General features: G+C 45.3%; 2 protein-coding genes across 2 annotated transcripts in view; both read left to right on the top strand.

The window, feature by feature from the left end:
* The window catches only part of LOC310837988 (E3 ubiquitin-protein ligase TRIM11-like), a 1,016,249-nt gene that overhangs the window by 388,836 nt on the left and 614,049 nt on the right, over positions 1-13,364 (top strand). The gene's annotated exons all lie outside the window — the stretch shown is intronic.
* LOC310837982 (tumor necrosis factor-like) lies at positions 4,513-10,499 on the top strand. The gene is made up of 4 exons (XM_083725269.1): positions 4,513-5,169; positions 7,045-7,075; positions 7,889-7,954; positions 9,258-10,499. Exons 1-4 carry the CDS (start codon positions 4,987-4,989, stop codon positions 9,686-9,688), a joined length of 711 nt encoding a protein of 236 aa, XP_083581395.1. The 5' UTR covers positions 4,513-4,986; the 3' UTR covers positions 9,689-10,499.

Genomic DNA, 13,364 nt, shown 5'->3' on the forward strand with positions numbered 1-13,364 from the left:
AACCAGATGTACCACTGTATAGCTTAGGAGGCAACAACACATGATTTATATTGGGGGGGGGGGAGTATTATTTTTCTTTCCTTTTGTATTTGTTTGCTGAATATGTAAAAAGCAATGGTTGACTTGTTGTATTTATATTGTGGTGAGCTGGTCCTGTTCTGATTAGTCTGGGATTTTGCTTTGTGAGGGGTCTGAAGAGAAACCAAAATGATGCATATAATAGGTAAAGAAAAGGTAAAGGTAAGGGACCCCTGGACAGTTAAGTCCAGTGAAAGGCGACTCTGGGGTTGTGGCACTCATCTCGCTTTCAGGCCAAGGAAGCCGGGTCATGTGGCCAGCTTTCCAGGTCATGTGGCCAGCATGACTAAACCGCTTCTGGAGAAACCAGAGCAGTGCACAGAAACGCCGTTTACCTTCCCGCTGCAGTGGTATCTATTTATCTACTTGCACTGGTGTGCTTTCAAACTGCTAGGTTGACCAAAGCTAGACAGAATAACAGGAGTTCACCCCATCACAGGGATTCGAACCGCTGACCTTCCGATCAGCAAGCCCAAGAGGCTCAGTGGTTTAGACCACAGCGCCACCTGCTCCCCTTAAATGCAGACAGCCTTCAGACATAGCCAATGATTCCAAAAAAAGTCATTTTGAATTTGTGTGTTTTAAGGGCAGGTTCTGAACACTCTTCTGCTTCCACGCAGAAGAAAAAGGAAAAAGGTACAGGATTCCTAGATGGTGAAGTCCAGTCAAAGGCAGCTACGGGGTGCAGTTCAGAGAGAACTCATTGTTCCTCATGCATGCAGGTTTTGTGTAATGGATGTTGGAGAATTCTGATGAAAACAGAAAAAGGAACAGAAATTGCAGTTGCTTATTCACATCAGAACTGGAATGGAAATCAACCCAGCAAATACGACCAATACTCCTGTTGTTGCTGCTTTCAGTCAGAAAACTTAATTGATTGTCTCCCGCCCCCCATTTTTCCAATGTATTTGCACTGAAATTAGCGAGTTGGAATCACATCATGGCAACATACTTTATGCAAATGATATAAATTACGCAAATTTCCTAATTTTGTCACAGTGGACGACAGTGTGACGAATAACATAGGTTTGGGCAGAAGGCGAAGTGCAGGGGAACAGAAACAGCACTGCAATGAACACAGGGAGGAAGGGAAAGCGATGCCTTCTTACATCTGTAGCATCTGTAAAACATCATTCTCATCATAATGGCATCCCATAGTCCCCTCCCCACCATTGAATAAAGATTTAATGTTTCTGCAGGTTTTGCTTTTTACATAGGAGTTGGATGAAGTGCTGTGTGATTGCTGGGGAAAACCTGCAAGGAGTTGGATGAAGTGCTGTGTGATTGCTGGGGAAAACCTGCAAGGAGTTGGATGAAGTGCTGTGTGATTGCTGGGGAAAACCTGCAAGGAGTTGGATGAAGTGCTGTGTGATTGCTGGGAAAAACCTGCACACATGGAGAGCACCATGCACACAATAATTTGCCAGGTTGAAGTGCCTCTAATAAAGAGCATTGCATATAACTCAGCCTTGCATCAGAATTGAGTTCAGAGCAGTTTGCGAGGTTAAAAAATAGAAGACAAAATCTGAGACTAGCAGATTAAAAGCAAAACAAAACCAATGCTGGGGCCAGGCAAGGCTTCGGGTGAGGGTGGTGGTCTTCTTCCTTGGCGATCACTCGTAGCCGAGTAAGATTGTCTTCCATAAGCACGGTTTTCACAATGAGTCCATAAGTGATTGTGGAGGCCAATTCTGGATCCACACGTGCTTCCACAGTGGGGACATTGGTTTCCAGGTGGGAGATGATCACGGTGAGGGTTTGCCAAGCCAAGTGTGCCTTCCTCTTAGCACGTTTCTCCCTTGCGTCCTGAGTTCGAGTGTCTTCAAAACCCATAAAAAATTCCTTCCAGTACCACCTTAAAGACCAACTAAGTTAGTTCTTGGTATGAGCTTTTGTGTATCTTCAGATACACTGAAACAGAAGTTATCAGACCCTTCTATATAGTGAGAAGGTGGGGAGGGGTATTACTCAGAAGGGTGGTGGGAATGGGTGATTGGCAGATAGCTGTGATGAGCCTGTTGACGACTCTTAACGACTGCAATAGGTCTTACAGGAAAAAAGCAAGGGGTGAGAAGGTGAAAAATGGCTTTGTCATGTATAATGAGATAAGAATCCAATGTCTTTGTTCAGACCAGGTCTCTCCATGGTTTTATTTTTATTTTATTTTTATTTTTGGAATTTTTTTTTGTTTTGACTATGGCAGACCAACACGGCTACCTATCTGTAATTCAAAACCCATGACACCTTTGGTAAAGGCTGTTCTCCAACTGGAGCGCTCGCAGGCCAGTGTTTCCCAGCTGTCAGTGTTTATACTACTTTTTTTTAGATTTGCCCTGAGACAGTCTTTAAACCTCTTTTGTTGACCACCAGCATTACGCTTTCCATTTTTAAGTTCGGAATAGAGTAGTTGCTTTGGAAGACGATCATCAGGCATCCGCACAACATGACCAAACAGGGCAGCACGGTTGTTAGCCCCATAGCAGTCTCAAGGTATCACCTGATGACACATGTGGCCACCACCTTGCTGAAGCTATGCAGGTCTGGTGTTGGTCAGGGTCTGGATGGGAGACCTCCAGACAGAGAGCCTTGGGCTCCATAATGGAAGGATGCAAGGAGGTGAAAATTAGTAAGCAAACAAATGAATACATAAAACAGAAACAAGCATCTGTGTGGTGCTGGTGTATTGTCTTCATCCAATGTACAGCTTGCAGCCATGTTGTTGTTGTTGTTTAGTTGTTTAGTGGTCTCCGATGCTTTGTGACCCCATGGACCAGAGCACGCCAGGCACTCCTGTCTTCCACTGCCTCCCACAGTTTGGTCAAACTCATGTTTATAGCTTGGAGAACACTGTCCAACCATCTCATCCTCGGTTGTCCCCTTCTCCTTGTGCCCTCCATCTTTCCCAACATCAGGGTCTTTTCCAGGGAGTCTTCTCTTCTCATGAGGTGGCCAAAGTATTGGAGCCTCAGCTTCACGATCTGTCCTTCCAGTGAGCAATCAGGGCTGATTTCCTTCAGAATGGAGATGTTTGATCTTCTGGCAGTCCATGGGACTCTCAAGAGTCTCCTCCAGCACCAGAATTCAAAAGCATCAATTCTTCGGCGATCAGCCTTCTTTACTCACTTCCATACATCACTACTGGGAAAACCAATAGTGTACGGCTTGAATAAAAGATTTGGGGTGCCCCAGGTAAGCCCCACTGTGCATAATTCATCACATGATACTGCACATACACGCCATTTGAATGGCAATGCCCATCAACTTTTGGAGGGGGGTACGGCCCCCTCAAATATGTTAAGGGGGGCTCTGAAGGGGCCTTGACCCCAAGGAGTTGGCTTGCAGCACCTTTTAGATCTGAGAAATGTCAAAAGGAGGGGGAGGGATGACTCAGTGCCCTGCCCAACCAGGCTTCTCCCTTTTAAAGGCATGAGATCTGATCTCAGGCCTCATGTGCCACCCCCACCCCTGGAAGTTTGGGGCCTCATGACCCAGGAGCAGGCATTCTCTGTGGCAGCCCCCAAACTGTGGAATCCCCTCCCCACAGAGATGCAAAATGCCAAAGACCCACCTCTTTGCCTCTGGCCTTGTTTCAAATAATTACAATACTGATTTTTTAATAATGATAATAATAATAATAATAATAATAATAATAATAATAATAATAATAGCAGCAACCTGCCCTGGGACCTTGTGGTGAAGGGTGGGCAAGAAATACAGTGGCCTATGTTGATGATGATGTGTGGTTTGTAGCTAACACCATTCTCTCAATGGTAGGGCAAAACAGTTTGCTCCTTCAACACGGGAAATTGCTAAACACCAAGTCAACTGTTGTCTCTCTAAGATGATGATGATGATGATGATAATAATAATAATAATAATAATAATAGTAGTAATAGTAATAATAGTAATAATAATAATCATTTTATTTATACCCCGCCCTGCCCAGTTCAGAAAACCGGGCTCAGGGCGGCCAACAACAAATTTAAAACACTTAATTGTGATACAACAAGAAACAGCATAAAAATCTGTATGAAAGCATGAATAACAATAAATTCAAAGTTCTAAAATCAGTTTAGGGGCTAGTACTGCCTATCCTGGTTGGAAGCCAGGGGTGTGTGTGTGCCAAGGGTGTATTTTTGTGTGTGTGTGTGTGCCGGGGTGTGTGCGCGCGCGCCAGTGGTGTGTGTGTGCCAGGGGTGTGTGTGTGCCAGGGGTGTGTGTGTGCGCGCCCGCCAGCCAGGGGTGTGTGTGTGTGTGTGTGTGTCAGGGGTGTGTGTGTGTGTGTGTGTGTGTGTGTGTGTGTGTGCGTAGGGTTCCTCCCCTTCGCTTGAAGCCACCAGCACCACCACCACGCTGCCGCCACAGAGATCCTTTTCTGGGGGATGCCCCGCCAGCAGCAGGCTTTCTATTACCAGTTTCCTCTTTCTGTTACAGAGTTTTTCCTCTTCCTCTTGGGAGCCTGGCGCTGTGGGCGGGCGGGGAAGTTTGAATGGCTCTCCCCGACAGGGTTTAAAAGGGAGAGCCGGCGGCAGCCCTGAAGCACTCGCTCTCCTCTCCAACAAGCTGCGGGGGAAGTCAAGAAGGGATAAAGGAGGCAGGCAGAGGAAGCAACACCCATTCACAAAGCCAACGCAAGCCGCAGAAGAGCAGGAGCGCAGCAGACACCTGCGAAAACTTTTTCTTCTTCCTCCGAACTGGTGTAGCTTTTGTCAAAAGTCCACTCGCCGCTCTTGCCTCTTTTGATCTAAACCCGTGGCTGAAATCCGCCTGGAGAAAAGGTCTGCCCGTCGCTTTCCACCTGTCGATTGGAAACCCTCCCTGGATCCTTCTTCCACCTCGTGCCAAGCGGCGACGGAGGCGGCGGCAGCAGCAGGAGCGCATCTCTTGACCGAACCGCACCAGCCAGCGATGAGCTCCGAGCATTTGGTGTACGACGTGGAGAAAGGGAGCAACGTGGTGGTGGTGCGCGAAAAGCCGCAGAAAGAGAGCCACTGGAAATGCCTCAGCATCTGTTCTCTCCTGCTGCTGCTGGGAGCCACCTTCGTCTTCGCGCTTTTGCAGTTTGGCGCTTTCAAGCAGTCTGAATCCCAGGTAAGGAACATCTATCTATCTCTATCTATCTATCTCTATCTCTATCTCTATCTCTATCTCTATCTCTATCTCTATCTCTATCTCTATATCTATATCTATATCTATATCTATATCTATATCTATATCTATCTATCTATCTATCTATCTATCTATCTATCTATATCTATCTATCTATCATCATCTATCTATCATCTATCTATCTATCTATCTATCTATATCTATATCTATATCTATATCTATATCTATATCTATATCTATATCTATATCTATATCTATATCTATATCTATATCTATCTATCTATCTATCTATCTATCTATCTATCTATATCTCTATCTATCTATCTATCTAATCTATCATATCTATCTATCTATCTATCTATCTATCTATCTATCTATCTATCTCTATATCTATCTATCTCTATATCTATCTATCTATCTATCTATCTATCTATATCTATCTATCATCTATCTATCTATCTATCTATCTATCTATCTATCTATCTATCTATCTATCTATCTATCATCTATCTATCTATCTATCTATCTATCATCTATCTATCTATCTATATCTATCTATCTATCATCTATCTCTATCATCTATCTATATCTATCTATCATCTATCTATCTATCTATCATCTATCTATCTATCTATCATCTATCTATCTATCTATCTATCTATCTATCTATCTATCTATCTCTATCTATCTATCTATCTATCTATCTATCTATCTATCTATCATCTATCTCTATCATCTATCTCTATCATCTATCTATATCTATCTATCATCTATCTATCTATCTATCTATCTATCTATCTATCATCATCTATCTATCTATCATCCATATTCGTATCTCTGTGTGTCTCTCTCTGTTTGTGCGGGAGAGGTAGAAAGAGATCAGGGGTTGGTCTTCCTTAGTAAAGATTTGCCGGGTTTGCATGAAATTTGCAAAGACCTTCTAAATCATAGGTAGGCAAACTAAAGGCCGGGGACTGGATCCGGCTCAATCGCCTTCTAAATCCGGCCCGCGGACGGTCTGGAAATCACCGTGTTTTTACATGAGTAGAATGTGTCCTTTTATTTAAAATGCATCTCTGGGTTATTTGTGGGGCCTGACTGGTGTTTTTATATGAGAATGTGTCCTTTTATTTAAAACACATCTCTGGGTCATTTGTGGGGCATAGGATTCATTCATTCATAGGTTCATTCCCCCCCTCCCAAAAAAATATAGTCCGGCCCCCCTCACAAGGTCTGCGAGACAGTGGACCGGCCCCCTGCTGAAAAAGTTTGCTGATCCCTGAATAAAATAAAATAAAATAAAATAAAATAAAATAAATAGCTCTGAGTTGTTGGCAATCACCACCACCACCAATGAATTCGCGCTATTTTAATTTGAGTTGCCCCCCCCCCAACAAGCCCATTGATGGGTGCTGAAAGATTTAGGGACTTTTTGAAGAACCAAGGCACACACTGAACGCGCACTGTTGCCTTATAAAAGTTTTAAAAGTTAAGGGCTTTTAAAATTAAGGACCCCACAGCGAATTAAAAATAATAATAGCCAAGATTCTGATATTCGATTTTTTTTAAAAAAAAAAAATGTTCACAAGGTCACAATTGGTGAGCTACTTGAACTCAGCCCACCATCACCTCTGGGACTTATCACCAAAAATGTGCCTGTTGCAGCTCTGCAGAGTAGTTAATGTGCACTTAGCTCTTTTTTACTCTATAGTTCTGCCTACTTGGAAAGCTACGCCAAACATGGCTCCGAAATATCGGACATTTCTAGCTCCAGCTCATTTTGCACGATCACTGTACTGTTCATTGTTGTCACTACAAATGTACTTACCCCATTTCCCCATTTCTTTCTTTGTTCAGGACTCTAAGGAAAAGGGAAGCCCATTTTCTGGTAAGTTCTTCCTAACAGCAATTTTTTTTCTTAAGAGAAACCTCCCCCATTCTGTCAGGGCAATGGATTTCGGGGTGCAAGGACTTTGGCTGCGTACACACCGCACTTTTAAAGCACACAGCTCCCACCCCGAAGGATCCTGTAGCTTACTCTTAAAAAGCTACAATCCCTGCACCCCTTAACAAACTACAGATCCCAGGATTCTTAGGAGGGTGCCATGTTCTTAGGAGAGAGCCAGTGTGGTGTGGTGGTTATGAGTGGTAGTCTCGTAATCTGGTGAACCGGGTTCGCGTCTCCGCTCCTCCACATGCAGCTGCTGGGTGACCTTGGGCCAGTCACACTTCTCTGAAGTCTCTTAGCCCCACTCACCTCACAGAGTGTTTGTTGTGGGGGAGGAAGGGAAAGGAGAATGTTAACCGCTTTGAGACTCTTTCAGGTAGTGATAAAGCGGGATATCAAATCCAAACTTTTCTTCTTTCAACATATGCTATGTACAGCAGCCTCTCTGATTCTCAAAACCAATGTCCACCTTCAGCAACTACTCAGAGGCTCCATGTGCTTAGTGTACGCCTTTTACACCGTGATACACTTGCTGGCTTTTGGGCTTGTAGTCAAATGCACATTAGATCCCACAAGCTTGAGGTCCCCTGAGCTAGACCATCAAGGCCTACAGGTGATTTTAAAATGCTGGTTCTCTAGCCAACTGAAAATGCTGCAGTAGCAGGTTAACCCAGCCCCGTGTGGGACCCTTAAAGGAAGGAAGTTGAGAAGATGCATTGTCTGACCGTCTGTCCTCTTTTTTTGTCTTTGCAGGAGGGTTGCCGCAGACGATGAAAGTGCAAGCTCTGATGTCCAGGAAACCAGCTGCCCATGCCCTAGGTGAGACCTATTTTCTAAGCTGCTTGAAAGGGGTTTGTTGTGAACAAATGATCACAGAGTTGTTGAGCATATAAAGTGCTTTAAAATATTGGCCCAGTTGGGTTAGGATAAGAGATGATGGCTGGTCGAGACTTAGCCATTGAACTGCCATTTGAATCTGGATTCCCCACAGCCTGACTTATCATTCAGTCCAGGCCTCCTGCATAATCCAGTACTGAAACATACCCACCAGACAGGGGACGTCCTATTCCATACCCTCCAACATTTCTCTGATGAAAATAGAGATGTCCCCTTCAACATTTCTCCGATGAAAATGGGGATGTCCTATTCCATACTCTCCTACCTTTCTTTGGTGAAAATAGGGAAGTCCTACCATACCATCTTGGGATGCGGGTGGTGCTGTGGGTTAAACCACAGAGCCTAGGACTTGCCGATCAGAAGGTCGGCGGTTCGAATCCCCGCGACGGGGTGAGCTCCCGTTGCTCGGTCACTGCTCCTGCCTACCTAGCAGTTCGAAAGCACGTCAAAGTGCAAGTAGATAAATAGGTACCGCTCCGGCGGGAAGGTAAATGGTGTTTCCGTGCACTGCTGTGGTTCGCCAGAAGCAGCTTAGTCATGCTGGCCACATGACCCGGAAGCTGTACGCCGGCTCCCTCATCCGCTAAAGCAAGATGAGCGCCGCAACCCCAGAGTCGGCCATGACTGGACCTAATGGTCAGGGGTCCCTTTACCTTTACCATACCCTCCAACATTTCTCCAATGAAAATAGGAACATCCAGGGCTTTTTTTTCCAATCGGAACTCACCGGAACTCAGTTCTGGTAGCTCTCATGTGGGTGCCATTGTCATTCTAAGAGCACAAAGGAGGGGTTCGTGGTGAGTTCTGGTACCTCTTTTCTAGAAAAATAGCACTGAGGACGTCCCAAGGAAAAGCGGGACATTCCGGTATCAATCATAAATTGGAACGGCTTCTGTAAATCTGGGACTGTCCCTGTAAAATAGGGACACTTAGCATTGCGTTAAGCCTCTCTGAGACGCCAAAGCTTGGCCTTCTCCCATGTAGTTGCTGCTAGAGTTTGGTGGGGCCACACACACACACACACACACACACACACACGGTTAATGTGGTTTTGCCCAATGGCCTGTCAAAACAAGGATTGGCCTCGCACTCTCCGCTCCACCAAAGCGCTCGGTCAAACCAAAATTGCCTTCAGGCAACTAACACCGAAACTTTGTAGGCCAAAGCCTCTTAGCACATGTTGATGAACCTTTGATGCTGACTGGTTTTTCCCTTCCCTTTGCAGCTTCCCGAGCTCACGGCCAGCAACTGTTCTGGACCACAGATGTGGCACCCTCCATACTTGAGAATGGCATGCAGCTGGACAAAAGTGACAACTCCCTTGTGGTGCCTTCGACCGGACTCTATTTCGTCTACTCTCAGGTCATGTTCCATAGCGACACCTGCCCGGAATCCCCTCTGCTGCTCAGCCACACCATCTCGTGGTTTTCCTCGCAGTTCAACAAGAACGTGGAATTGCTGAAGTCCATCAAGTCCGCTTGTGAGGCCGGAAGAACCGCCCAGGGCCAAAAGAGTTTGTGGTTCGAATCCATTTACCAGGGGGCTGTCTTCAGGTTGAACAAAGGGGACCGCCTGTGGTCCAAAACTGAATCTCCTCAGTATCTGGACTTTGCCCAACAGGGACAGATCTATTTTGGGATCGTTGCCATGGAGTAAAAAAAAAAGGAAAAAAAGACTCTCCTGTTGTGCCATAGTTACAACTCACTTGCTCCTCCTACTCCGTCATTCAAAATACAAATTTGAGGATGAGGAACAAGAGACTGAACCCTGAATTGGCACCCCAGTGAAGGAGGTTACTTCTGCTCTGGGGAGAAAGGACACAGTGTTATTTATGTTGTTGTTGTTTATTTTTTAATCAACCCTATTTATTTTTATTTATTTATTTATTTATATAGCCAGTGGGCGTGTGGCTGGAAGTCTGAAAGGATGTGGGATGCGTGCTTCTTTTGTCACACCAATTCAGAAAAAAAAGATGAACTATAGATAACCCAGTAGAAACAAGAGTGTGGGTTTGTGAGTGTGCTTGTGTGTGTGTATGAGAGAGGGAGGGAGGGAGGCAGAGAGGTGTGGTTCTGTGAGCTGTAAGTGATACCAAAAATAAGGGGAATTGTGTTCCTTTGAACCCAGCTCCAGAAACTCAGATCAGCTGTATATATATACTATGTATATCTGTTAATAATTGAATATACCAGTGTAATTATGTATGTTACATGGACTGCTCCTGAATTTTGGGGGAGGATGGCCCTGCGGGCAACATCCTCTCCCAGTTTACCGAGAAAAAGAGGATAAAAATTCTCTTGGTTGGTAATGTTTACATCAAAGATGTAATCTGACACCAGAGTACCTGAGCTGTTATGATTTTGCTCACTCTCGTGGCACATGGCGTATTTCATGTTGAAATCCTGCATGTGTTGCCACAAAAGCGGTGATTTCAAAAGGGAAATAATACCTTGTGACGTGATTTTTTTTTAAACAATGTTGCTTATTTATTTATTTATGTGGATATTTATTTTACTGTATTCTCCTTTTTTGCACATTGTGGAGAAACTGCAACTGTTATTTTAAGTTGGTTGTGTAACCTTTAAATGAGTCCAAGAAATAAAACTGAGATACTATTTAATTTTAAAAAACCCCACCCTTTTTGACTCCTTGATCGTTTCTGAGCTAGAGCAACAGCAAAACACAAGTTTCATTACCATAAATAGATTTAACCTAAAAAGTATGAAACAAATATTGCAAAACACCAGCAATAAAACGCCAGTTATTCAGCCTACTGTCTACTTCCATGATGGAGAACCCATGAACCTCCAGGTATTTTGGACTCCCATCAGCCCCAGCCAGCATGACCAATGGTTAGGTCTGACAGAAGTTTAAGCCACAACAATGCCATAGCTACCTGTCACTGAGCCTGGAGTAAACCATATATTGTGCACCCTATCACTACTGATATCTACTTAAATTAGGATAAGGAGTTGGTGGCGCTGTGGTCTAAACCACTGAGCCTCTTGGGCTTGCTGATCAGAAGGTCGGCAGTTCGAATCGGCACTGTGGTGGGAAGGTCGGCACTGTGGTGGGAAGGTAAACAGCATTTCTGTGCGCTCTGGCTTCTGTCACAGTGTCCTGTTGCACCAAAAGCGGTTTAATCCTGCTGGCCACATGACCCGGAAAGCTGTCTGTGGACAAACGCCGGCTTCCTTGGCCTGAAAGCGAGATGAGCGCTGCAACCCCAGAATTGTCCGTGACTGGACCTAACGGTCAGGGGTCCCTTTACCTTTACTAACTTGCGTTCATGAAACCGTAATCAGATATTATAATTCCTGGAGGCTTAAACAGGCACATCCCCCAATGAGAGCGTCAAGTATTTATTTATTTTCATCCTCCCTCCCCCAAAAATCTCAAATCCACACACCCTTTCCTCTCCCCCCCCCCCAGTTTATACTTCAGTGAACTTACAGAAGCTTGTGGAGGCATTTCTGTCTCTCACCAATGAGCTCTCTGCACCATTCAGTCAATCCTAACTCAAAACTTTGGTTAGAGATGTGAAGGCCTGAAAAAATCTCAGAAGATTTCCCCCAATTTTTGTAATAAATAAGGCGGGGGAAGAGAAAAATAGGAATATAATGGTTCCCCCTTTTTTCCTGCTCCCATAAGGTCTTAAGATCTCTAGTTATGACAAAGATATCTCTCCCACATGTCTCTGGGCAGAAAAACCATATGAAAAGTATAACAACTGCTGGCTTTTCAGCCCAATGGTCAGGCTTCCTCTCTGTTGTTTTGATGGCTATTGTCAGAGCCACCCGAGGTCCCAGCTCACAAGAGACCAAAGTCCAGTCCGGGTTATATAAAAAGCTTTTATTGAAGAACATTCTTGGTTTTACATCCAAGCTCCGTGGCTCTACGTCTGTTTCCCTTAGACCGCTGAAGTCCCCTCTGAGTCAGTCCCGCCTCTACACCAGTTTAAGAGGCTTGTGCTGGTCCACCTCTTCCTCTCCTTTCTTTTCCGCAGGGTCTTTCTGCTCCCCTGTGTTCTCTCCCTCCGGGACTCCCCAGAGGCTGAATCCTCTGACGCCTGCTCCCCCCTCCTTCGCGCTTTGGGACCAGGCTCCTCCCCAGGACTCTCCTCACTTCCGCGCGCCTCCACATTTGAACTTGGCGCGCGTACGTTGCTTCTGACCTTCCTTTTGACAGTTACACTGCTCTCGGTACTACTCTCCGCCCCTTCCGGCAGGACGTCTTGCGCTGACCTCCTTCCCCCCTCTGCTCCCTGTTCTGCTGCTTCTGACACACTGGTAACTCCACCCCCTTCACTCCGTTCCGGCGGAGAAGCCGGTCCCGACTTCCAACTCCCACTGGGAGTTCCCCCTTCGTTCCCCTGCTCCTGACTGCTTCCCCCTCTAGCTCCCCTTGGCCTGACCAGGGGGGCTCCTCTTTGGGAGTCCTCCGATTCACTGGACGGACTCATGGACAACCTCGGGTCATTGTCATCCTCTTCCTCGTCGTCCTGGGATCCTTCCCCCTCGCTCTCTGTCTCCTCCCCCACCTGCGCCTCTCTTCCTGAACCCCTGACAGCTATCTAACAGTCACTATATCAGAAAGTCTTGTAGAAGAGCTCAGCATCATGAGCATGCTCAGAGCTGTTTCCTTGAAAGGCACATCTCCTCATACCTTTTTGCATGTTCTGATAACCAGAGAAGCAGCAGGATGTTTTTGAGGAACATTTTTACATTGTTTAGTATTTGGCTTTGTTGAATTCATTTACTTCTTAAAATTTATATACCGCTTCATACCCTCCAACATTTCTCCAATGAAAATAGGGACATCCTAAGGAAATTGGGACATTCTGGGATCAAATCAGAAACCGGGATGGCCCATGAGGGACATCCTTGGAAAATAGCAGCACTTGGAAGGTCTGCTGCTTGATTGTGGAAAACCTCAAAGCAGTTTAATGAGGAGACCGTGGCAGTCTGCACAGGTGTAATAACACACTTTCCTAAAGTCCTAAAGTAATGAAAACAGCAAGCTTAAAATTTGCAGCACCACAAAGCCAAAAATATTACCTGGTAACTCTTCTTATTTCAATCTAATTCTAAATCTGTGTTTCTAATTTAAGTAGGTAAAAAGGTAAAGGACCCCTGGACGGTTAAGTCCAGTCAAAGGCGACTATGGGGTTGTGGTGCTCATCTTGCTGTCAGGCCGAGGGAACCGGCATTTGTCCACAGACAGCTTTCCGGGTCATGTAGCCAGCATGATTAAACCGCTTCTGGTGCAATGGGACACCGTGATGGAAACCAGAGCGCATGGTACCTATTTATCTACTTGCACTGGTGTGCTT

Source organism: Podarcis gaigeae, assembly GCF_964106915.1.
Source record: "Podarcis gaigeae genome assembly, chromosome: 2".
NCBI lineage: Eukaryota > Metazoa > Chordata > Lepidosauria > Squamata > Lacertidae > Podarcis > Podarcis gaigeae.